Below are 24508 nucleotides of genomic sequence, written 5' to 3' on the forward strand. Positions count from 1 at the left end.
ACGTACAGAGATGTTCTCAGGATAAATACATGAATAATTGTAAGGCACTCAGACTCTGTGGTGATGAGAACTGTGTAAGTATCTAAAATAGATTAAAGGTTTTTTTTTTCTTTAAATAAAAGGTACTTTCTGCAGGGTGAATGGCAGATTCCCAAGACAGATTTCAGGATTGTTCCAAGCCAAAATGTCTATTTACTGTGAAGAATATATTTTCACACAAGTTATATTACTTCCCCAAAATATGGTTTTAGTCCCACTAACAAAGTTCACTGCCCACTAAGAAATGAACAGTGTGTGCTAAATTCATTCACTTTAACCTTCACAGCCTCTAGGATCCTAGTGGCAGAAGGGCCTTGAGATATTCATTGTTGTGACTGTCCCTCTATGGTGTACAAGGTGTAGGAGAGGACGCAGGGAGCCTTCTCCCCACACTCTGCTCCCAGTCTGCTCCACCTTAACAGAGCTAGTTACTCAGGAGGGGAGAGGGATGACGGGAGAATGGGGCCATTCCCATGCTTCCCGTCCTTCATACTGCCAGATGAACTAAACCAGTGTAGGGAGAGAATGCATACTGAACCTTTCCAAGTACATCACTGTTGCTTCTGCATCACACGTTCCCTCACAGCCCCAAGGGCTCTCACTGCAATAGATCATTCTGTATGTATCCTTGGCTGGGTAGGCCATGTCTTAATTCCACAGTCTGGCCATAAGGATGACACAAAGCCCAAGAAATAGGTTTTAATCTGCAAAACTAAATGGGGATTGAAGAATGGAGTCCCTGATAGTGCCTGATATGCTATTTCTTTTGGAGACCTTAATGTCTAATCAGTACGGTATTTAAAATCTAATTGTGATGCTTTTTGTGTTAAGCCTTATATATGAGCTGTGCTAGAATATGATTTAGAATGATTACAGAAATCTAGTGTGGCTCAGTGATATTAAATAGTATAGTAATTTAACATGTAAAGCCATTCTTGGGTTAAAAAATGAATCTTATGAAAGGAGATTATAAATTCTTTATCACATGTTGTTTATGTGATCAACAGTTAACAATTTAAGACAGTATTATTCAGGGAAAAAGAAGATTTGTTTCAGTTACTGACATAAACATCTCCTCATAATAGTGGCTTTTCATTTACTGCATTGCAATGTACCATAAGCTTTAAGGCACAACGGATTCTTTGTGTATCTCAATTGTGCTTGTCCAGAGTGATGTCAGTCAATTTTTGACCTATACAGTCTGGTGTTATTCTCATCAATCAATAATAGATTTTTTTCCCCCTGGCCGTTCAGGAGTATGCCAATAAAATCCTTGAAAATGATCATGTTCTTTTATGGTGTCTTCCTCTGGGAAGTACAAGGTAATTTACCCTAGTGGAAATTCCAGTGGAGTCCATTAGGATCCTTCAGCTGGTTTCCACTGGCTTTTATTGTTCTCTTGATTTCTACTGGCCACTGTTTGTTTCAGTTAGAGGGCCACTAGCCCTAGGAATTAGTAGACCAACAGATCCATTTCTCGGTTTCAAAACCTAGTTGGCCATCTGGAGTCAGGCGAACACTTTTTCAGCTTTTATTTCCAGTAGCATAAATAAATGTTAACATTTATATAGCACTTCCTAGTATAAAGCAATGAACACCAGTTTAGAGTGAAGTGACTTAAGTTTTTGTCATTATTCTAACTTTGTTAGCGGCAAATTCTGCCCCATCGTCTACCCCAGGAGTGCCAAAGACCCAATAAGACTCTGAATTGATGCAGTTCTATTGCATACAATAGGTGAGATGATACAAAGAGTCCCTCTTGTGCACTGTTGTACTATATTCTATGTACACCACTGCACCACCATGGAAGGAGATGTGAGGGATGGGCCAGGGCCAAGGCTTGTGCAAGATAAGGGTCAAATTGTGCCTGCGAGTGTACAAGGAGCCTTCCCTGTGATACCCTTACAGAGCAGTCGGACACCTTTTCAGTCACTTCGCTTGGCATAGCACAAGGGCTGCCCCTGCTGTGCAACCCTCCTATCATATTTACTCTTTTCGTATAGCACTCAAGTCACCTTGCTGCCATGGAGACAATAAAGAAATGCATATAATAGATTAACCCTTTATGGAAATTATCTTTGTTCTGAAATTGCCATTTCCAGATTACTTTTTTTTATAAAAATCTAATATTGGTTTGAAAATTACAACACTTTTATAGTTTTTGCTATATTTTCAGTAAAATGGTGGTTCTGTAAACCTGTAATGCTGTCACCATAATTCTACAGGCACAATATTTAACTTAAGCAACATAAAAGTGGAATTTCACATGATTCCCTTCCTTCTCCCTCATTATAATTTCTTTTCTCTGTTCACAAGGTCCCTGTGTCACTGCCACCAGACTACCCCTCCAGGACTCTTTTCAGAGCCCATCACTGGCATTGTTCTTCTTGTTGTACCAGAAGGATTGCGGCACAGTTGTGTCAGGTTTAACACTCCATACCCTTCTGGCCCAAAAGATGAGACCAAAACCAGTAATCAAGGTCTCCTGTGAGGACTCCTATGAAATAGTGCACAGCTCAACAATTAGGTCACCAGGCAGGCCATCCAGACAACTTCTTTAAGAACTTTTGTTTTTAATGTTGATGTGTTGTTTAAATTCTTAAAAATGCTTATTCTTCATGTGAAGAGAAGCTGAGCCTTACAATTAATTTTTATTTCCCTGTGTAAGTACATCTTTGCATTGTGCAGATTATTAAACATAGAGCAGATCATAATTTGTAGACATCTTTTCATTTTTTGAAAATGCTATAATAACCTTTTGCCAATAAATTTCAGCCTATAGATTGTTCGTGAATTGTTATTGTGAAAAGTCATTTAAGTGTTTAGTATTCTAAATTCACTTTTGGAGCTGTGTGATTGGTAACCTATGCCACGTGGTATTTATTGCTTTCTATTCTGATTGGATACTTTCACCTTCATAAACTACATCTGCCAAAAACAAATTGAGTTTACTCACAAAAGAAATGTTGTATGGTAATTAAGTGAAAACAGATCCAAAATTCACGTTCTGGAAACATCTTCATTGAAAGTGAACAGAAAAATATGTGAACATAGCTGAATCAGAATGGTTCACAAAAGAGAAAATGTTGGCAAATTATTTCTCCCATTGTTCACTCTGATCTAAACACAGACATCCTTATTGAACAAAAATATGGTAAATCAGTAAATATCCCTCCCATAGCACTTTTCATTTTCAAAGTCCTTCACAAACATTAATTAATTTTATAATAAATAAGAATGAATAAATAAAAAGCTGAACTGCTTCAAGAATTATTTTAATTATAATTTTGTTTGTCTTTTCAACACAATCTAAATACAAAAGGAGAATTCATTTTTAAACTAACTTAAAGGTTCAAAGAGCAGTCTGTCTCACCACAGTAATATACTGCCAGCGTAAGGCACGTGGGAACTAATGTTCATATGCTGATGCTTTCAAGTCTTTAACCTTTAAAAATTACTAAAAGCGGAAACTACTTGGAAATTAATTTCAGCATTCCTTTTTCTTCATTATTCAAGAAAACACACCTGACTTGGTTTGTAGAACAAATTTTACCTTCACCTTATCTTCTTGCAGTGGAAAGATACACACACTATTGGCTAACCAGCTCTGTACTCAGTATACATGCTGCAGTAGGCTTGGACTATTTTGTAGACTTTCAGATGTACAATAAGTAATACAGATCATATGATTTAATGTAGCATTGTACAGTACAGAGTCTTTCAACATTTTTTTTCAGAAATCCTGGGAGGTTCTTCTTGTATCTCAATCAAAGATTATCTACTCACTGTACCAATGTTTAATATGGAATCACTTTCTAATGTCTAGCACAAGCAGTGCAAATATCAGAGAAGACAGCATTAAGCATTACAATCTTTATTAGCTTTGGAGTGAAGTCAACTTATGTAGTAAATTTTTTTAAGAATGACAACAACTGAACTTACCCAAGCCATAGGTCTGGAGCGTACCAGACATCTAAATTACAACCTGCCAACGTGGGATGGAAATTTTTGTTTCCTTTCTGTAGACTGGCTAATTTACATTTTGGCACATATCTGTGTAAAATGACTTCCAGATGATAATTGCCAGTCTGGTGTTCTGTATCGATTAAATTCAGTAAGCAGACCCACCTCCACCTTTTCCATGAACTACCTTAAAATGTATACATAATGAAGACAGTGACTTCAAAGTCTTTAGGAAATCAATACTAAGTAAAGGCCCTATTCTTAAAGAAAAAATGGACAGCAATGTAACTATGTTTAAGAAACAAATAACAAACCACAAAAGCAAGAATATTCAAAATGAAGACTGCCTCTCTGTTGTGTTCAGATATTTCAGAGATCTCTAACAGTTGTCTAATATTGCATGCTATATGTGCTTCAAAAATAGCTAAGCACAGTGGGATAAGTTGACGCCTCAGCCAGAAAGCTGGACCCAGAGAAATCATGAGAGGGCCAGGGCGAGCTACCCTGGCCAGGTTGTTCCCAGAAGAGATGCTGTGGGAATTCCCACTGAGAAGAGTGCACTCCAGTTGAAAGGGCTCGGGTGTCTGTCCTTGTACGAGAACAGGAGAAGACTGTACTGGAGAGCCAGGGCTCAGTGAGGAACGGTGGGGCTGCACTGGAGAGCTGGGGTGTGGTAAGGGGCACCAGGGTGGCCCTGGAGAGCTAGGATGTGGTGAGGGGCACTGGGGCTGTACGGTGCATATATTGTTTGGACTATCCTGGGGAAATTTTAGACTATGATAGGGGAACTTTTGTAATAAATGAACCCCACAAGGGCTATATTTATACTTGATCATAGGCTTTGTACTATTATTGGGGAACCTGAAGAAGGGAAACTGAGGCAGGTGTGTCTATCATGCTGCAGCCTGGCACAGGAGGGCACTCCTGGTGGGGGCCGCACTTCTTTCACCTAGATTTCCAAAAATTAATGCAAAAAGTGGGATCTTTGAACCCTGGGGCAAATAACAAGAGGATATAGGTGGCATGCCATTATTAGCTGACTACATCAACTACAATGTGACTTAGGTTCCCCAGCTTCTTGACTACAATGACACACAGGTTCCCAAGTCACATGGGCGCTTAAGTCACTTGTGTCTTTATGCATGTGAAGTGAATTTCATCTTTGCTCCCTGGGATGGTTACGGTCGAAGCATTTGGGGAGCTCTGCCTGGTAGAGAGGAACTAGATAGGCCTTTCATGAGTTTTACATTAACAAAAAGGCTTTAAAAATTGAAGAATACAGATGTGTGATAGGATGAGGTACTGGTATTATATGTGGATGATGAAGTACTTTCCAGTTCATTAGTAACTGAGGAGGATGTTAAACAACATCTACTTGGGAGAAACATTTTTAAGTCAACAGGCCTGGATAACTTGCATCTAGAAGTCCTAAAATAACTGGCTGAGAAGATCTCTGGCCCGCTAATATTAATTTTTAACAAATCTTGGCATATGAGGGAAATTCCAGAAGACTGGAAGAGTGCTAATGTTGTGCCAATATTCAAAAAGGGCAAGTAGGATGACCAGTTAGCCTGACATCAGTCCCAGTCAAAATAATAGAAAAGCTGATGGAATTTAACTTATAAAGATTTAAAAGGTGAGAATATAATTTATGCCTGTCAAATGATTTTATGGAAAACAGATCTTGTCAAACAACCTTTTGAAAGGGGTTTGACTCAGTGACACACGACATTCTGATTTTTAAAATGGGCACTATATGCTATTGGCAGAGCATGCAATAAATGGATAAAGCACTGGGTTATCAGGCAGATCTCAAAAAGTAGTCCACCATGGGGAATAATCATCAAATGGGGATGTTCATAGTTGGGTTCCTCAAGGATCAGTATTAGGCCTGACACTATTCAACATTTTCGTCAATGATTTGGAAGTAAATATAAAATCATTGCTCATAAAATTTGTGATGACACATAGATTGACAGAATGGTAATGATGGGGACTGGGCACTCATACAGAGCAATCTGGATCACTTGATGAGCTGGGTCCATTCAAACACAACATCTTTTAAAACAGGTAGGAACAAGGAATGCAGATCATATCTGCAGTATGGGTCACTGTATCCTGGAAAGCAGTGACTCTGAAAAGGATTTAAGGGTCATAGTAGACAAGCAACGGAATATGAGCTCTCAGTGCAGTGCTGAGATAATAAAGGGCTAATGCGATCCTTGGATATATAAATGAGAGTAGCGAGTAAGAGTAGGGAGATGATTTTTACTTCAGTATATGGCATTGGTGAGAACAGTGCTGGAACACTGCATCCAGGTCTGGTGTCCATATTTTAAAAAGGATGTTGAAAAATTCCGAGCACTGCATTGTGTGGTGACAGACATGGTTCCAGGTCTCGAATAGTATAGGGCTCCCCACATCTCATCTCCCTACCTCTGATTTGGATGAGGCGAATGGGTTGGGACTTTGACTTTCTGTCAGGGTGTCTGGGCAGTCCTGGAGGTATAAAGGGGCACTGTCTTCATACCCAGCCTCAGCTTTGTAAAACCCAGAGCCTTTGGCATCAAGTTACATTCTACACTGGAATGGTTCCAACAGGTAGTTCAGAGAGTAATTTCTCATTGGCTAATAGTTTTTAATAAAGTTGCGGCCTCCTCATTTAACCATGCTCTGGCATGTGTTTCTCATTGTTTCCACATCAGTGACTGGAAGCTGAAGTCAAACAAATTCAAATTAAAAATTTGGCACCAATTTTTAACAGTCAGGGTGATTAACCACTGGAACAAACTACCCGGGGAAGTTGCGGATTCTCCATATCCTATGTCTTCAAATCAGTTATATTCTTTAGCTAAACTGAAGTTATGCTTTAGTTGAGCACAAGTTATTGGGCTCAATACAGGGGTAACTGGGTGACATATAATGGTACATACAGGTGGTCAGATTATGGGATCTAATGGTCCCTTCTAGCCTTAAAGTCAGTCAGTGTATGAATTTGTTTAAACTTGATAAACAGTCAGAAGAAAGTGCCTTCTGTAGCAGGCATGTTTTTTTTATAAAACTTCCCCCTCCAAGTCCTCATGTTGGTGAGCATGTTTCAAGAAGGTGATCTGTAGCTTGAAGTAATATATGTACCACATATTACTGCTGATAAATATCAGTTAAACAAAACAGATTGACATGCTACAATAAATAGTGGATGGAGGATTTATTTTTGTTGTTTGCTGATGGAGACAATCAATAGGTAAAACCTATGCAAATGTGCGGAGTTCAAGTGAGGGCTACCCTGAGCAGGACTTAAGTTATGCACCCGCCTTTGTGCCAAATTTTTCAGTTTTTCTTCTTTAATGAATACATGTATTTTGTGCATTGGAGCATAGCACAGGCGCTTTTGGATGGCAGACTCTTCGAGAAAGAGGAAGAGAGTTTTAATCACAAAAGCAGAAACTTCACTCAGAAGTGATTCTACACTTTGTTCCATTTGTAAATGGTGCATATCGCCTTTTGTGAAACAGAAACCATGGTTTGATTCGTGATAGCGCTTCATGGATTCTTTACTTGGGTCTTTTTCAGTCTACAATAATGCACATGAAAAGAGGAGATTCAACGTAATTCTACCCAACGGCTAGTGTAAGATCTCTTCCAATCAAGTTCTCTAAGCATATCCTTTTGGTTGAGCTTTAAGCAGCTTTTAAAATAACAGCATTAGCTCCTACATTGAGGGTTTCAGTAAATGAAGGTGCATCAGAAAGGAGGAGTGACTTAATACCAAGAAACTAAAAAATATTGCAACATATTTTAATGGGCATATCAGACTTGTAAACTAAATAGGTTATTGGAGAACTAGCTCCAGATTCTGAAATGAACTTTAGAGTTCATTGAAAAAAGAAAAAAGCGTAATTGAAATTCATGATGCCAGTTTGGTTTTCGTTGCAGAGATTTATCATTGAAAGCCATATTGCTTCCCCCTGCTCTTTTATTTAAAACTCTTCAATGCATTGTTTTTAAGGTCCATTTCTTTTACAAGCCTTTCCTTTCAGCTTGTTCAAGAATCAGGTCTTACGAACATCTGTTTGTGGCTAAAATCAGGCAGGACCCGGCCTGTATCCTGCCTCTCTGCCCCGCTTTTGTTTCCACAAGCCATTGTTTCCGATTTCATGCTATCAGAGGGGCTGCATGTTTTCCTGCGTGAAGTTGTCAGAGAGATAAAAGCTCCGGAGCAGGGTCACATTTAGAGGGATGGGCATGAAAAATTGGTAAAATGTATCTTGAAGCCCACCCACAAGACTGTTCCTTGAAGCAGTTCAGAAATAGAAAGCAGAATTATTATTTTAACGCTGTGCAAATTCCAAAGTGAAAAATCAACAGTGTTGTAGAAAGTTTATAACTAACAGAAGTCTCTAGTACCTCTTAGGCAGATTTCTGTTCAGTTGTCTTTTTCCTCCTGTATTTAGTAAAAACAGCCAGTTGGAGTTTTAGAAAAAAAGATACCATCGTCTTCATTGTTGTGTGTGCCCGTATCTTTTCAGTGTGAGAATGAAGCTCCAAAAGATTTAAAACAAGTACTAGACCTTTCAACCATCACCATACTCTAAAGATGGTAGAAACATTAGCACACAATGCTAGTGACAGGTGTGGAGTATCCAATACTGTACTAGGCAAGATCTCCAAAGAAGAAGGTAATGGTGAATGGACAAGGGACAGTGCAGCTTAATTAACTTAATGGAATACATTTTCAAAGCAAGGCACACGGTGCTATGCTTGCAACTCCGGTTATGGTTAACAATGTTGATGAGATAGTGTAAAAACATGAGCTGGGCGTCAGGGCCCCTGTGTGCTACTTTGAACATTTATCCTTTGTTTCTTTTGAATTCTAAATATGGTACCTTACTTTCAAAGGATTTTAAATTAATGCATTTGAAAAAAGCCAATTGCAGTTGCACAATGTGGCCAACTTGGATAGAGTTTAATACCTTGTTCTCTCACAGCTACATCTTTAGCAGAGTAAAAAGAAGGAATCAAACATGTCAATAGCAAAATTCCCACTGTCCACTGATTAATGTCAATGTTACTAAAGCATCATCCAAGAAGATTCAAGCACCCGACAGAATAACTGTATTCATTTAGGTATTGAATAGATACAAAATTAAGAAAATACATTCAGTTGGTTCTGTATTAGGTCTGTGATTATCTGAGACAACAGGTGCTGCTTTGGGCTCTAGTGATGAGAGGTATGTACAATTCATGACAACAAAACAATCATGATATATAACTCATGTTTGTTTTTCATAGGCAACTGATGGATCAGGAATCCAGAGACAGTCATTATCTTACTATAGCAATGATTCCAAGCTAGAATGATGTGAATTGTATTGAGCAGTCTAGCACTGGAACTTAACTCTAAGGAGGTAATTTTTTTCAGTAGCTCCTTTTCAAATGTTAAGTCAGCTCTTCACACTTCTTTAAAAATGCGGAGAGGTCATAATCTGGATTTTAGCTGAGTAACCTAGATATGCCATTTAATTTTTTTATAAAGCAATGTTTTGGTTATAGAAATGCAAAAAAAGCATTCAAAATAGGGGTACACCTGTGCATAGATTATTTTGTACATCTTCAAGTGAAAAAAATATTTTAAACTGTTTTTTAAGTAAAATAATTTTCTGGACTAAGAACCTGTATGGTATATTTTCACACCAGACCTTGTCTGTGAACAGAAAAACAAGATTTATTTTAAAACACTGCACAGCATTTAGCAATTGACAGTGCTAGTACTGTAGATAACACTAAATATGTAGCAATTAGGTGAATACATTTTTAATGAGGATATTATTTATTGGTATTTATTGTTTAATATTGTGGTAGTGTTTAGAGGCCCCAGTCAGGGAGCAGGGCCCCATTGTGCTAGGAACTGGACGCACATATATATGCACATATGTCATGCCATACCAAAGCACATAAAGTCCTGTAGTACTTCCTGGGATTTTGCCTAAAGACTGTAAGATTGGGCTGAATGCCATTGTCTTAGTCTGTGATAGGTTTTCATTGTATTTTATGAAAACTACATATACTCATTTAACAAAAGGCTGCCAGTAGATTAATGGCAGATAATATGCATTTAATTTTCAGCCCAAAATTTGATGTGTACAATTATATGCCTTCTTAGTGCAAGCAGCAAAGCATGTGCACCCTCAAGCTGGAGGATGTACTTGCACATGTGACTATATAAGTGTCTATCTAGCTCTGCGTGCACACAAAATAGGCATGCAATTACATAATCAGTTTCAGGCTAAAGTCAGGCTCTATGCATTTCTTTATTCATTTGTACACTAATAAACATGCATTAATCATTACAGCAAGAGCTTTGAGGGGCATTTCAACCTCTATTCGGAATACTTATTTATTTGTTGACAGTTTTTTTCCTGCAGATAATTTGCCTTCGTCTGATGAAGTGTGAATTCTTTTTGAGGCTGTAGAATTTCTGTGCCAGCAATTCTCTTTGACATACCTGCCTGACTTTCTCGGGTGCAAGAATTTGCTTTGTTTTGTTTTGTTTTATCTTGAAAGGGAAAAGAGAAAAGGCTACAGTAAAAATTAATTGTGCATCTTAAAATCCATTACTAAAAATAAGTGAAAAAGACCTCTCTTGAGGAACTACAGAAGTTATTACAGCTTTCACTTCTTGTAGAGTATGAAAAAGCTTTCTGTATGTTAAACAGTCTTGTGGACATCTGGCATGATTGGTTTTAATCTGCTGACTAAAAAGTCAGGATTAAATCTTGCTTTACACCTCTTTGTATTGCAGTCAGTAAAGTGACAGAGCTGCTCTGAAACAATGACACTACTTATTCCACCCAATATGCCATGTGGTAGATCACCCCCTTTTTCAGCACCACTTCTCTGCAAAGACAATGAAGCATCTGGTGGGGTTTTCCTGTGTCCAAGATATTTTTTGTCAGTAATTTCACTCAGCCAGTCTGCTTAGTTCTCCCCTGGTGCTAGTTTTTGAGACAGGGTGTGCCAAACCCAGTGGCAAGAGGTCAAGAGGCCAAAGTGATGAATTTTTATGTGCCTGTTCCTTGTGTTTCTGCTCAGTCATGATTCTTTGCGCTCTGTGCTGCTTCTGAAAGGGAGCCACAGTGGGCAATTTGTCCTCCTGGTCTGGAGAGAATGGGGAGGCAGATGAGTTAAAATGGCATGTATGACTTCGAACAGAGAAGCACACAAATGTTTTCTTATGGTGAAACAGAATACTCCTGTCACTATTCAGCACAAGAGGTACTTGGAGATTTGTAGCCTGTTGGCTTTCGATCAAGTGACAAATGAATTTAGCAGCACTTAAAGATATAGAGGCAGAATAGCACTTCAGCAACTAGTCCCCAGCTGTTAATGTTAACATTATGTTGCATTAACACATTTCAAGCTGAATTATTTCCCCTATCTATAACCATGATTTTTTTTGTCCCAGCTCTCTGTGCACCTATGTTGCATACCTCGCAGTGTTTGAGTCCGGTTTTGCATCAGTGAAATGTTTTTAATCTGCATTTAATAAATTATGAAAAATGTGCTTTTTGGTTTCTTGTCCTACTTGGGCCCTCTGTTCCCCTCCCATATCAGATAGCATGGTAGAGAACACTGATCAGAAAAGATTAACAGGAGTATGTGAGTTGCATTTGTGCCACGTCATTCCATCTTCTGGCAGCAGTGCTGTGCAATCTCTGATGTTGCTGTTTAAGCTGGGGAGCTGCATTCATTGTTGAGTTAAACCCCACTGTGTTCCTGTCAGGTGGTGTGAAAATACTCTTCCTCCAAATTCCTCTCTCTGTCTACCTCTGCTCACCCATGGCAGCATGATGGGCTCAGTGGCTGTATTGCCATACACTCCTGGCCAATGACAGAGCTCTTGATGGAGGCCACAGACCATCGAGGGATACCTAATATTGCTCTAAGCACCATTTACAGTTCCTTCATTCCTACATGGACTGAAGTCCTCTGAGGGAGGGAACAAAGCTACTTAAAGATGGTGTAGAAGAGTCAATAGGGAAAACATCCTGCCTAACCTCCTTTCCCGCTCCATGTTGTTGCCCCTCTTGTCCCACAGCTTCTTTTTCCATGATTTGCTCTCCTCTACTCTGTGCAGCATTTTATTTGTAAATACCTGTCATACACAATATGACCTACATTTTATTTACAAATGGTGCTTTTCATTCCTTTTATTCCAAAATACTTTTAAAAAAAATGTGTTTAGTCCTCATGAAAGTTAGGAATTCAGCACTGGCTTGAATTCGGTTTAATTTGCTTAGCAAGGATCTAAACACAGCTCCAGCAACGTGCCTTGGTGTTGACCTGCAATAATCCTACACTTACTTCTGAACCTTTCTTGAGTGGAGTATGCTATCATACCAAATTGTGTGGCAGCTTTTATAATGCTAATAATTGTACACTAAGATGATACCACCAATGACTAGGGATGAGCAAGTTCATGTTTTCTTACTCTGAATTACTCTGACATCATTGGCTGGAAAGTATGACTTGAATTCATAGATTATTGAGTTCATATTCCATGTACTATTTTAAAAATGGAATAAAAGAATGAATGGCGAGGAAGGAGAAGACAGGAAGTCCTGTGAGAACTGGAGTGGAGATTGGGCAGAATGAAAAACAAATTCAGGGAAACTAGATGAAGAGAAGCGGGGGTGGGGAATGTTAATGCAAAAATAAATACAGCACATATAACACGTACATTAGGGCACCTACTTTGCCAGATTAGCTTTTTGGGTCATTCTCTCTTCTATTCCTAATCTCACATAGCACCGGCTTCCTTGTAAGGTAGAAATCCTCCTTTTTCCCCATTTGAGTCTTTTCTGAAAAATGTAAATTTAAACTCCTCAAAAAATTATTTGGCTAACACAAAAATAGTAAGGCTCCCAAACCCCTAAATTCCACAAAGCTCTGCCATTAGCACTTGTTACCTGGGCATAATTTGAACGCAGGATCCAGAAGTAGATGGTTTAGTACACTAACTCGCAGTGCATCATGTAGTCCTCGAAAAAACATATTTTCGACAATTAGAAGTAAAAAAATTTCTTTCTGCCAAACAACCTTGTTAGTTTTTTTGTAAATAAATAAATGCCTTTAGTTACAAGCATGATAAACCTTTATCTTGTAGTGGAAAAATGTTGCTACAGTTGAGAGAAAAATATTTTGTTGGAATATGCAGAATATCCAAGCTGGTGCTAGTATCAATGTAGTAAATAATATAGGTGGATGACATAAGTTCTGAAACTCATGTAACGAGACAGAAAATAAAACTGTTTGTCCTGAGCATACCACGTATCACAAGCTATCCCCAAGAAATGTATTTCCTGCTTGCAGTGGTGGATCATTTCGTTTGGTAAAGCATTTCTGTTAATGGTAATAGGTTTGGAAAATGTCATGTCCTGCTGTTCATATGTCACTGGGATTAGCCTCACCCTTCAGGTGCTACTTGACATCTGACGTTGTGGTAAATTTGTAGTAAGATTAAAAAAGTAGTTAGGGTCATGGAATTGTACAAGCACAAATCTGTAGTCGGGCTAAGAGCTCTTTTTGACTAGTCTCTTCAAATGTACAGATGAACATATAGATATCTTTTTACTCTTATCTGTTATGTTAGGAACAGAGATGAACCAAAAGAGTTGATGTCTCACATAACGTAAAGTATTACCCGGGTGTGACTCCACTGAGATCAGTGAGGTTATCCCAGGAGTAAATTTAGGCTATGATGTTTGTTTTTAGTTTGTACAAACAGGTAAATTGAGTACTTTGCTGCCTAAAGCCTGCCAGATCATATTGTTTGGCACACTTTCTGACTTTGAAGAGCAAAAACACCTAGTGTGCCATGCCAACTTTCAAAAAGGTATCCTATCAATTTATCAATCCTATCAATTTATATACTTCATAGGATGTTAATTTTATTTATAGTAAATAAACTTAATTTCCCTTGTGCTAATTCCCATTTTAGGTGTAGGTGCTCATCTGCCTTGGGGTTTCTAGTAGGAAATCCCTTCCTCCAGCTGACTGCAGTGCCAATTCAGGAAAGCACTTACACACATTTTATTAACTGCAACAGGAATGCTTCTAATTGTTCATAATGACTGCTAAAACTTCCATAGTGGTAGGCCAGGTTAGTGGGGAAAAGGAGGAACTAATCCTTATAAGGCTCATCAGGAAGGTGTAGTTGGATGAGCTCAGTAGTAACTTTATTTTGGACTTCACTGAGGAAGATACAAGTATCTTAATCCTTATTATGTGTGTAATACTTTCCATTTTCTTAGTACTTTGCAAACATTACTTAATCTTTTTACTACCTTTTTGAGCAAGTATCATCCATATTTTGCAGATGAGAAAACACAGGCAGATCTATGTAATGTACCCAAGGTCAGAGAGGACGTATGTGTAAGAATTAGGATGAATTTAGCAGTTCCTGGCTCCCTGTGCCATGCGTAGTCCACTAGTTTACACCTTTCTCAAATGAGCCCCAAGATAAATGAAAAAACAAAACTGGAGTCATTTATTACATAGAATGGCAAAAAGCAGCTTACAGCATCAGCATCCTAAATGCCAGTTCAGCTTATGTTGTAAGGAGAACTGCTCACTGTGGAGGGATATGCAGAGTTGCATATTGGTTCCATATACAAACAAGGCAAAATTACTTACCTACAATTTTTACAGAATGTTAAACCTTGTCTTCCTATTTGTCCAGAAAGAACCAAAATTAACTTTATCCAAACTCATAACCTGGTTGTTAAAATGTGTAAAAATTCTTTAGTTTCCCCATACGCTTTAGGTACGATCTCAATTGTCTATAACTGTGCAGGCATCAGTAATCTTTTTCCAGGAGTCTTTGATCTGATATGGGTTTTAATTTCACAAGTGTTTCTCCTTCAAGCTTTCTGTATTTCTGTTGGTCTTTAGACCAAGTTTTCAATCCCTTCATATATTGTATTATCCAACGATCAAGGGAAGCTATTTGTGTGGCCTCTTCTGGAAAAGGACTTGCTTTCTTACCAAGCCCAAGCCAAATATTTCAGAGACCTAAACTAAATTTTAAGATGGGGAGCTATAACTATTTCTCCAATTCCAAGTCCAATGATATAGCTGTAATTGAAGAATGCATATTCCAAAATTGAATGCCGCTGAAGTGTCAGACAGAAAACAACAGCAGTAGAGTTTTTAGGGTTTGTGTCTTAAAAATAGAACACTTAATGTTCAAGTTATTTGGAGAAGTCAGCTGGAAAATTAGCCAGTGATAATTCTTAACACAGTGAATGTTGGTTAACATGTTGGCAATTCAGAAAACTTTATATGGACAGAAAACTAGATATGATGTTCCTGTTTCTAGTCAGTTCACTGTTTATTAAAAATTCATTAATTCAAGAGGAAGCAGTGTTGTCCAGTAGACAGAGCATAGGGCTGTGACTCAGAAGAGTGAGTCCAAGGAATTGCACTTCTCTCTCCTTTGTGATGTGAAGTTTATTCCAGTCAGCGGATGAAAAGTGCTATCTTAATGCTAGGGTAAACAACAAACAAAAATAAAAGGTGTTTTACATTGTCCTACACCCTTCCCCTTGTGGTTAAAAGTAGCTAGTGCAACATTGCCAGCCAGACAGTTTCCTTAGAGTTTCGTGGCCTAACTTCAAAGCTACACAAAACTTCAGGTTCAAACTGTTATTCTTGGGGCCAGTGGGTGAGAGAGTGTAAAAAAGGAAAAAGGGATAGCTTCTAAGGAAAACTGCGTGTGTGTGTGTGTGTGTGTGTGTGTGTAACACACACACAACACATAGTGTGTCAGGCTCAGTCCCTTCTGCTTTGCTTTGTTTTTAAGAGAAGATGTCAGTCCCTCCCCTGCTTACTCTGCAGGCTGGGTGAGAGGAAAGGAAATGACGTTGTAGGTACCTATCCTGTGTCCTATCCAATTCCTGCTTTTCTTTTGGGATGGAAGTTTGCTTGACCCTGACCCCACACAAGTCAACTGTAGATGTCAGTGCTTGTCCCCCAACTATGTCACTTCTGACTGTGGCTTGTAGAGTGTATATCTGTGTATAGTGTTGTTTGCAGCGTAATAGAAGATGATAATTCTATTGAATTGTCCTGTTTCTCCAGTTAAGTTTAAGGGTTTTCTTCTAAATGCTCTCTCGTACTGAATCTGTAAGTTTAGTTCATTTAACTTTTTCTTTAACTTGTAGGAGTTCACATATCAGAGCTGTCTTTAACACTATTTGGCAATGCCACGAATGGGTACTGTGCACATATGAAGTGTCTTCTAGCAATAACTCTCCAGCCCTGCCCTCACACCTCCGCTCATTATCATGTCACTCAACTCACATCACAATGTACACTTAAAATTTAATGAACAAAACAGAAATCTTTAGAAGTATCAAGACAGGTGCTAATTACTTTGCTTTCATGTTGCCTACCTTCCCTACACCCTTCCTTGTCCATGCTATAGTGCAGTAGTGGGCAACCTGCGGGCCATACGCAGCCCATAAGGTTAATCCGCTGGCAGGCCACCAGACTGTTTGTTTCCATTTGCACGGCCGCTCATAGCTCCCAGTGGCCGCGGTTCACCGTTCCCGGCCAATGAAAGCTGCGGGAAGCGGCGGCCAGGCCCACTGTACTGTGTTTATTGCAGGTTCCTTGGGGAAAAGACCTTGTCTTCCTATTTGTCCAGAAAGAACCAAGGACATATTTAGTGATGTATTATTAACAGTGATCTAAAAGGTTCTTAAGAAGAGAATGTTCAAATAGGTTTGAAGCAGAGTGTAATATAAAGAGTTGTACTGGAGTAAGGGGCAAGTCCATATCCCAGCATGCAGCCCAGTCATCTCAGCTGTGCCCCGATGAGATTCATAGAAGGAAATGGAGAGGAATCTTGCTAGTCTGGCACCAAGCCAGTCTCCTCAGCAGACATGTTTGAGATTTTCAAAGTTTAAATTTAGATTTAAAGGGGTATTTTTAGCATAAAAGCTACCATCACTGGCGCTGCTCAAAGAGAGACTTTAAAACTGAAATAAACCTTTAAAAGCTTTAGATACACCAGCAGGCCCTCTGAGACACTACAACACATCCCATGGAAGTCTGTAGGCCAGGACTTCAGTGGTGACATCAAAGGTCCTGTAAGTTGCACCGTGAGGTAAATCGGTCATAAAATTGATGTAAGTGGCAGCACAGTGTAATTTGCACTGATTTGGCATCAAAAAATATACAAACCAGGTATACCTTACATACCAAGGGGACAGAAGGTGATGTAACAGGAAAAGCAACTAATGGGATGGTGTAAAATAAAGCAAGCCTTTGCTTTAGCTTACTTCACACCATCCCCAACACTGATGGGGCCAAAAACTTCAGTGGATGCTGCTGCTGTACCTGCTTATGCCAGGTCTGAATATGGTCCTGATAGATTATAAAATTAGTATGACAGTAATTTCGCATGCTGACTGAATGCCCAAACTGGGCAAGTTAAAGTACTTTGTGACATGCCCATACATATTTGTTTTCCGTCAGATTAGGCCATCATTTATGTCACTGCTGAATTTTGGCCCCTGGAATGTAGAGATTTTGATTTATTTTTTCCTTGTGACTATTTTAGACCTAATCATGTCTCTGAAATGTTCATGCTGTTTCTATTTCTTCCCCGACCCCTCAACTTCCCACACTGGTTGAGTTTAGCCTGAATCAAGGACACTTTGTCCAGCTGAAAATAGGAGTATATTCTTTAGGGTGGATTTTCATTGTCTTGCATTGGGCATTTATTGCTGCAACTTCCATAAATGTTCATATAAGTTATGTGGCTGAATATCTATACACCACAGTGAAAGGTTAACCCTAAATTTCTATTAGAATGGTGTGTGTACAAAAATTAAAACACTAAAATGTTGATTAAACATAAGCTCATATCCAAAAGTTTTAATTGTGTATCACTGACTGGTGAAAAAAGCTAGATCAAACTCTGGCTTTCTCCAGTAAACACTCAGGGTCTGAATCTGATCTCTTTTACTCCACTGAGTTCAGTGAAATTACTCCTGATGTACACCAATATAAGTGAGATCAGAATCAGACCTTCACAGATCAGAAACAGCCTGAACAAGACAGATGTTTCTGTACTCCTGAAGTAGCAAGTCCTCTAGCTCTCAAATTGTTTCAAATACAATTTGCCTCCTATGATAATAAAAAAGCATTTGGTTGTCCTAATTCAATAAATGTCAGGCAGATTTTTTTTCAAGAGCTGTTTCAGGAAAAGTGGCTAAAAGTATTTGTTTCCTAATTGAGATGAGCTATGTATCTCTCTTACATCCTGTCAAAATCTACAAGAGATTTAACTGAAATAAAATTTAGCATCTTAAAAGATTATTTGGTTACTGGTATGTTATTTGGTTCAGTGTCTTAGCCCTTTTTCTCTTCTGTGCCTTGCTATTTCTAAAAAGAAACACTTTTGCTAAACCCATGAAGGTTCCTTGGAAATTACTGAAACTTATTATGAATTATAGTTGCAGTTGTTGCTGGAACTTTTTCATTATAACGAGACACTGAAAACGTTCCAATTATTTTATTTTAGAAGAATTAATAAGTAATAAAACAAAGTTTCCTAAGAAGATTATTTAAATCACATGGGAAAAGTAATACACATATTTAGATTCTTAAGCAGAGATAATAGGAAAGTTTGAATCCATACGTGTTGGACATAGCATTTTTTCAAAATCTTTTTAATTTAAGTAAGTACAGGCATGCAATAAAAGACACAAATCACATATCGGAGTTTGACATAGAACTCTAGAAGGTGACCAGAGAATAGATTTACAAAATAAATGAGAAAAGACTATTGCAGTTTTCAGCAGAGGGTTACACTAATGAGGAAAAAATGGTACGATTTACTGGTTTATGGTATTTTCTGTATATTCAGTGAAGGGTTGCCATGTTTCAATATGCATATGTGTCTATTCTGTTGCTGACAGAATAGTTTTATTTGGCACTGCAGAATACTGTAAAATATTTTAATGCACTGCAGTATGAAGTTAAGCAGAAGAATTGTAAAGGTTGCATTTATTCTGCAAATGAAAAGAAGATTCATTTCCTGAAGACTGCAGAGCAATGGCATACAGAAGTAACTTTATAACTTTGCATAGTGGTAAAATACAGTAAATTCTGAGTAAATTGATTACATCAGAAAAGTTATAGCTGTGTTTTACAGCTCTATATAGATGAATGTCACAAGTATTTTTTATATGTTACTTTGAAGAACCTACAGGAGTCTACCTGTGTGGATAATCCAAGTAAAATTGGAAAAAAGTATGTCTGTATCCTAGCTGAAGGATGAAGACTGAGTGGCAACTCTCCTGCAAGCACTGTAGCAATATTTAACTTGCAAAAGAAAAACAAGTGCCTGAAATTAAAGAAGAAAAAGAAGAAAACTGGATAGAGGCTTTTTGCTATCTGGTTTCCCATCATCTAAAAAGATTCCTTTAAAGAACCGTAGAACATTGAAAAAAACAGCATGTTTTCATAGCATTTTGATTTTTTTAACCACAACAAAAAATCCCTTCATAAGTAGACTTGGCTAAAAAGGCACATGTTCCTGAAAGTTTTCTGCTTGGGTGACTACGACTTTGTAGAAATTGAAAGGAGAGGAAAAAAGGAATGCTCCAGCTTGTATAAGAAATGAACCTTTGCCCAATCACTTTTTGTTTGCAAATAAGGTAACTTTTTGTGTGTGTGAAATTTGAAAGCAATAAGGTATGTGGGTCCTTTCCCTTTATTGGTTCTCAAGAGTCGATCAGATTTTTATTCTTTTAGAGCAGCCTGAAGTTGTGAGATAAAGCAGCTCAGAAAAAAATGTTCTCAAGCAGATGCCTTTAAGAGACAGAAATCATGAATTTCTTGAATTGCAACCACTCTGGGGGTGGCTACAATGACTTTTTGACAGTGACAGTAACTCTGCCTTGTCTTTTTGAGCCCTTCTTTGGCCCATTCACTCCGGAAAGCTGCTTAAGCGCACTTAAGCGCATTAGCATTTGGATGCTAGGGGACCATATTGACCCTCATTTGGAAAGTTTAAATGAGTGAAAGATGGAGCGATTTGTTAGGGCTTTAGAAACCAGCTTTAGAGAGCGGCGGGTTTTCCGCTTTGGTTTGTTCGGGTGCTTGTTCTAATCTGGTGCGCTGTTTAAAGGCAACCAGACTGATTTGTGACACATGAGTCCAAAGGGCTATTTTTTTGGGCTTGACCCGATTAGCTAATCTGTGCTTTGAATTTCAATGGCTGCTATCAGAGGGAGTGCACTTTGGGAATGGCTCACTGTTGGATTACCTCATTGGTAACTGCATACAGACACAGATGGCAAAATGTTAATTACTTGTCAAAAGAGACAAAATGGGATCTAAGGTAAATTGTGGTGATGTGTGGAAAAAGTGATTAGGTCTATGTTAAAAAATTAAATGAAATCAAAACTGCAGCTCCCCGAAGGATTTGGCATGCCACTCTTTCACCGTCCTTTCAGCATGACCTTTACCAGTTTAGTTATAACTTCTTCCCTGTGTTCGCAGAAGCCTGATCCACTGAACAAAAATGGTCTGAAAAATTGTGACCACAAACACCATTTTCGAGGGTATTTTGTGTTACTATAAGCACAGATTTTTTTTCCTCTAGTGAAATTTGTGTTTTTCAAACATTCCAACAGCAGTGTTTGTGCTGCTCTAGATAATGATTGTGCCAGAATTTGCATTATGAGTCCCTCTTGCCAGGGATTTATAATTTAGTGTAGTAACATTTATGAAGGGTGAAAAATTAATATCCAGAGGAAGAAGTTCAGGAGGAAATATTTTTAGCAAAATGAGAAGGGGAAATCAATTAGCAATGTTTAAGTTCATAGGACTGAAGAGAAAGATCAGATTTATTTGTGCTATATTTTTCTTGTGATACACTCAGAAGTCGTCATCGTTTAAAAATGAATTTTTATGGCTTGTTATTATTATTATTTATCAGTATTATGGTAGCATGTAAGGGCTCCAGTCAAAGATCATGGCCTCGTTGTGCTAGGTGCTTTATAAAGAGTAAAAATAAATAAATAAATCTTTAGATATTCAAGGATGTGTTTGGTTATTTTTGTTAGGAAGTACATTTGTTGAGAAGAGCAGTCACTGCAGATGTTCAGCATCTTCTTAAAAATAAATTAATAAGTGTTTTTGCAAATATGCTAAAAATCCCATTACAGTCTTTCTGATACACAGTGCATTTCTAAAATAAGTCCAACATATGTATTTTTTCAGGAAGGAAAGAAGCAAAAAGTAAAATGATAAATGGAATTGATGGTTTTGTGGCTAAAGATAAACTGGATTCTATTTCAGACTCTGCTAGAGACTTTCCAGGTGACTTTGGCCAAGATAATAAGAGGCAAATTCTGTTCTGATATTGGTGAAATCCTGTTTATATCAGATTCCTATGTGGCTTAAACAGATGTTATGCCACATCTGAATTTGGTCTTAGCTTCAGTTTCCCCATCTGTAAAATGGGATAATGATACATTTGTAACTCACAGGGGTATTATGAGAATACATTCACTAAGGATTGTAAAATGCTTTTAGAGCCTCAGATATAGGAGCCTTAGTAACTATAGAAGCAGAAATATTTATTTTATTATTAAATATTATGCAAAACCAAAACTAGTTTTCTGGCCAGCATGAAAAAGAATAAAAATGAACTGCAAGTAAATCCCCACCTTCTTTGTTCTTACTTTAATTCCTGTCTTGTGCACTATTCAGTTAGGAAGTGCTAACAAAATAAATCTCTATGCAAGAAGACATTTCCCGTCAGCTCTCCTAACCCTGCATCATATCTGGGCCCAAATTCAGCAATCTGTCCTGTTTATCAAAGCTTACCCATTTGCTTAACTTCAATAGGGCTTAAGCATATGCTTAAATTTAAACATATGTTTAAGTGCTTTGCTGAATCCTCCAGATTTCCATCTGTAATTGAATGCAACAGAGAAGTCCCTTTCACAATAGGCATACCTAAAGCTAATTAATACAAAGCGTTCTGTAACATTAAAGCTAGTCTATAACCAGACAAATGGACGAGAAATCAAAGACAAATCTGACACTCTGTCTGGAATTCATACTGTTGAACCTAGATAAGTGTTAAATTACAATATATTTTATCCCAAAGCCCTGAGACCCACAAAATATTTAGGAGTACAGTGCCGTCACTTGTTGGGAAGGGTGGTCATACAAGAGGATTTGCTTCTCCAATAGACTTAGCCCCTGCAGCCAATTGCAAAGTTATAAAAGTTTTGTTGGTTTATGTTTATAGATTGAAACCACATTTGAGCATGAAACTTTTACAATAGATTGTCCGGGGTTCTTAAATTGCTACATGTATTACTGTTTGTATATGAGCTTGAAGTTCCATCCATTCACTTTACAATTTTTTAAGGAAGTGGTATGTGAAGAAACAAAATTTGGGGGCTGCTGGGCTAGCAGGAATGGCTGTTGAGGATGGTCACAAGTAATGTCTGAAGTGGGATCATGTAATACGGTCAAACCTTTTAAAGTAAAAATGCACAGTACAATGAGTTAAGAAGTTAATGTTTGCTTTAAGAAAGAATTTTCTTGGTTTTGTCAGTTTGTGTCAGAACATTAATGTAGCTCATTAGTTAGATTTTTAGTGAATGGAGATACATTAAATTAATTGTGTTTTGTATTTAAAATTGACTTTCAGCAAAAACACACTTTTCACTGAGCATTGGATCAAGCCCTTAATGTTTATTGATTGAGAAGGCTACAAAATGGGGGTTCATCTTTCTGATAAAACTCTCTCTCTCTTGCTTTCTTTTTTATTAGACACTTTGTACAAAGGCTACAATGCAGACTATCCGAGCAGCTGACACCAATGAAGTAGTCAAGCTAATATTCCGTGAATCTGATAATGACCGAAAGGTATGTAACCGAATACAGACATATCAGAGAAGATTGTTGAACATCTCCTTTTCAGATTTGCAAACATCAAAGGCAAAATTTATCTCTGGCTGTAATTTCTGGAAGTCACTTATCAGGGATGAATTTAGCTCCAAAAATTTAGTTACAAAATGTAGGCTAAGATAACTTAGCACCTGATCCTTTAGGGTGATGAGCATCATCTTGCAAGATTGAGCTCTTAGGTGTGAATTATTGTATGATTTGTGATGCAAGTGAGTTTTTGGTAGGTTGTATTCTTTCCTGACAGGCACTTTACGTAGCCCTGCAAAAATTAGACTTACACATCATCATTTAGGGGGAGAATATAGATGTCCACACTCTTCAGAACTGTTTGTTTAATCTTGTTAGCTGTTTGCCAGTGAACCAAATGGACTGATTGATAAGGAGAGAGATTTAGCGATCTAGAAATTTACTTGATTTTTAAAGGGCTGAAGTTCTATAGTTGAGAATGACTGACTGCCTAACTCATATGACCACGTAGGCCAGAAGTTCTTCCCTGATTTTTTTTTTTCTGCTTTACTTTCTCAGGTTATGTTACAGTTAGAAAAGAAGCTCTTTGACTATTTTAATCAAGATGTTTTTAGAGACAACAATGGCACTGCGGTAAGTTTGTGGCTATGCAACATTTTAAAAATAAGTCGTTTTTTACATTACTACATTTATGGTGGGCACATGAGATTGGAAGTGGGACCCACTTGGACAAAATAGCTCAAAAAACCATGGGTAAGTTACCTTTTTTGAGGTCTAAATATATTACGGTGGATGGAAAATTGATATTGACTATCTTCACATACCGATATTTTTCTCGTTTTGAAACTTTTGGTCCAATCTATGCTTTGACAGAGCCTTTCTTTATATTATCTCACTAAAAATTCCGTACCATTTCCAATTCCATTTGACAGATAAACAAGAGAAATGAGAACTTGTCCCTCTACATTTATCTGTTTTATTTCTCTTAACTTTTTTAATATCAACTTGAAAGCTTATAATTTTATTCTTCTTTCAGTACAGCTTTATCTGCTGAACAAAGTCACTCCTCTTTATTGCAATTCATAATATACCAGTGGCATTTCAAATGACAGTTTGGACGATTTCCCATACATGAATCACATGCCCATACACACATACTTGTATGCAAACTCATATGCAGACATGATACTTTAACATATTACATTTCAAAATCAGCTGCCATTTCGTTCACACACCAAGAAGCAGGAAATCTTCCAGATCAAGCATGGAAGGAAAAAGATAAACGATATAATGAGCCATTGGAGATAATCTAATCTTCATGGTCTAGTTAAACACGCAGCACCATGATCACTAAAAACAAACTACCTATCTAAAAGGATAAATGTTCCTATACCGAATTCAACCAAAAAAATCCATCGCATCCTTCATCAACCAGCGGTCTTGTACCAGCCTGACAGAAATTTAATTCAAGCTGGCTCCTGAAAATAATTATTGTATTTTAAGAGTAGTAATCATTGGTCGGGACATGATT

General features: G+C 37.8%; 1 protein-coding gene across 1 annotated transcript in view; it reads left to right on the forward strand.

The window, feature by feature from the left end:
* The window catches only part of INPP5A (inositol polyphosphate-5-phosphatase A), a 366757-nt gene extending 342726 nt beyond the window's left edge, over positions 1–24031 (forward strand). Inside the window, exons 9-11 of the mRNA XM_029911375.1 lie at positions 22873–22968; positions 23536–23610; positions 24014–24031. Of these exons, the coding sequence (XP_029767235.1) occupies positions 22873–22968; positions 23536–23610; positions 24014–24031 (189 nt within the window). The remainder of the gene's footprint in view (positions 1–22872; positions 22969–23535; positions 23611–24013) is intronic.
* The last annotated feature ends 477 nt before the right edge of the window (positions 24032–24508 follow it).

This window comes from Terrapene carolina, unplaced genomic scaffold, assembly GCF_002925995.2.
Source record: "Terrapene carolina triunguis isolate 2854851 unplaced genomic scaffold, T_m_triunguis-2.0 Scaffold95, whole genome shotgun sequence".
Classification (NCBI taxonomy): domain Eukaryota; kingdom Metazoa; phylum Chordata; order Testudines; family Emydidae; genus Terrapene; species Terrapene triunguis.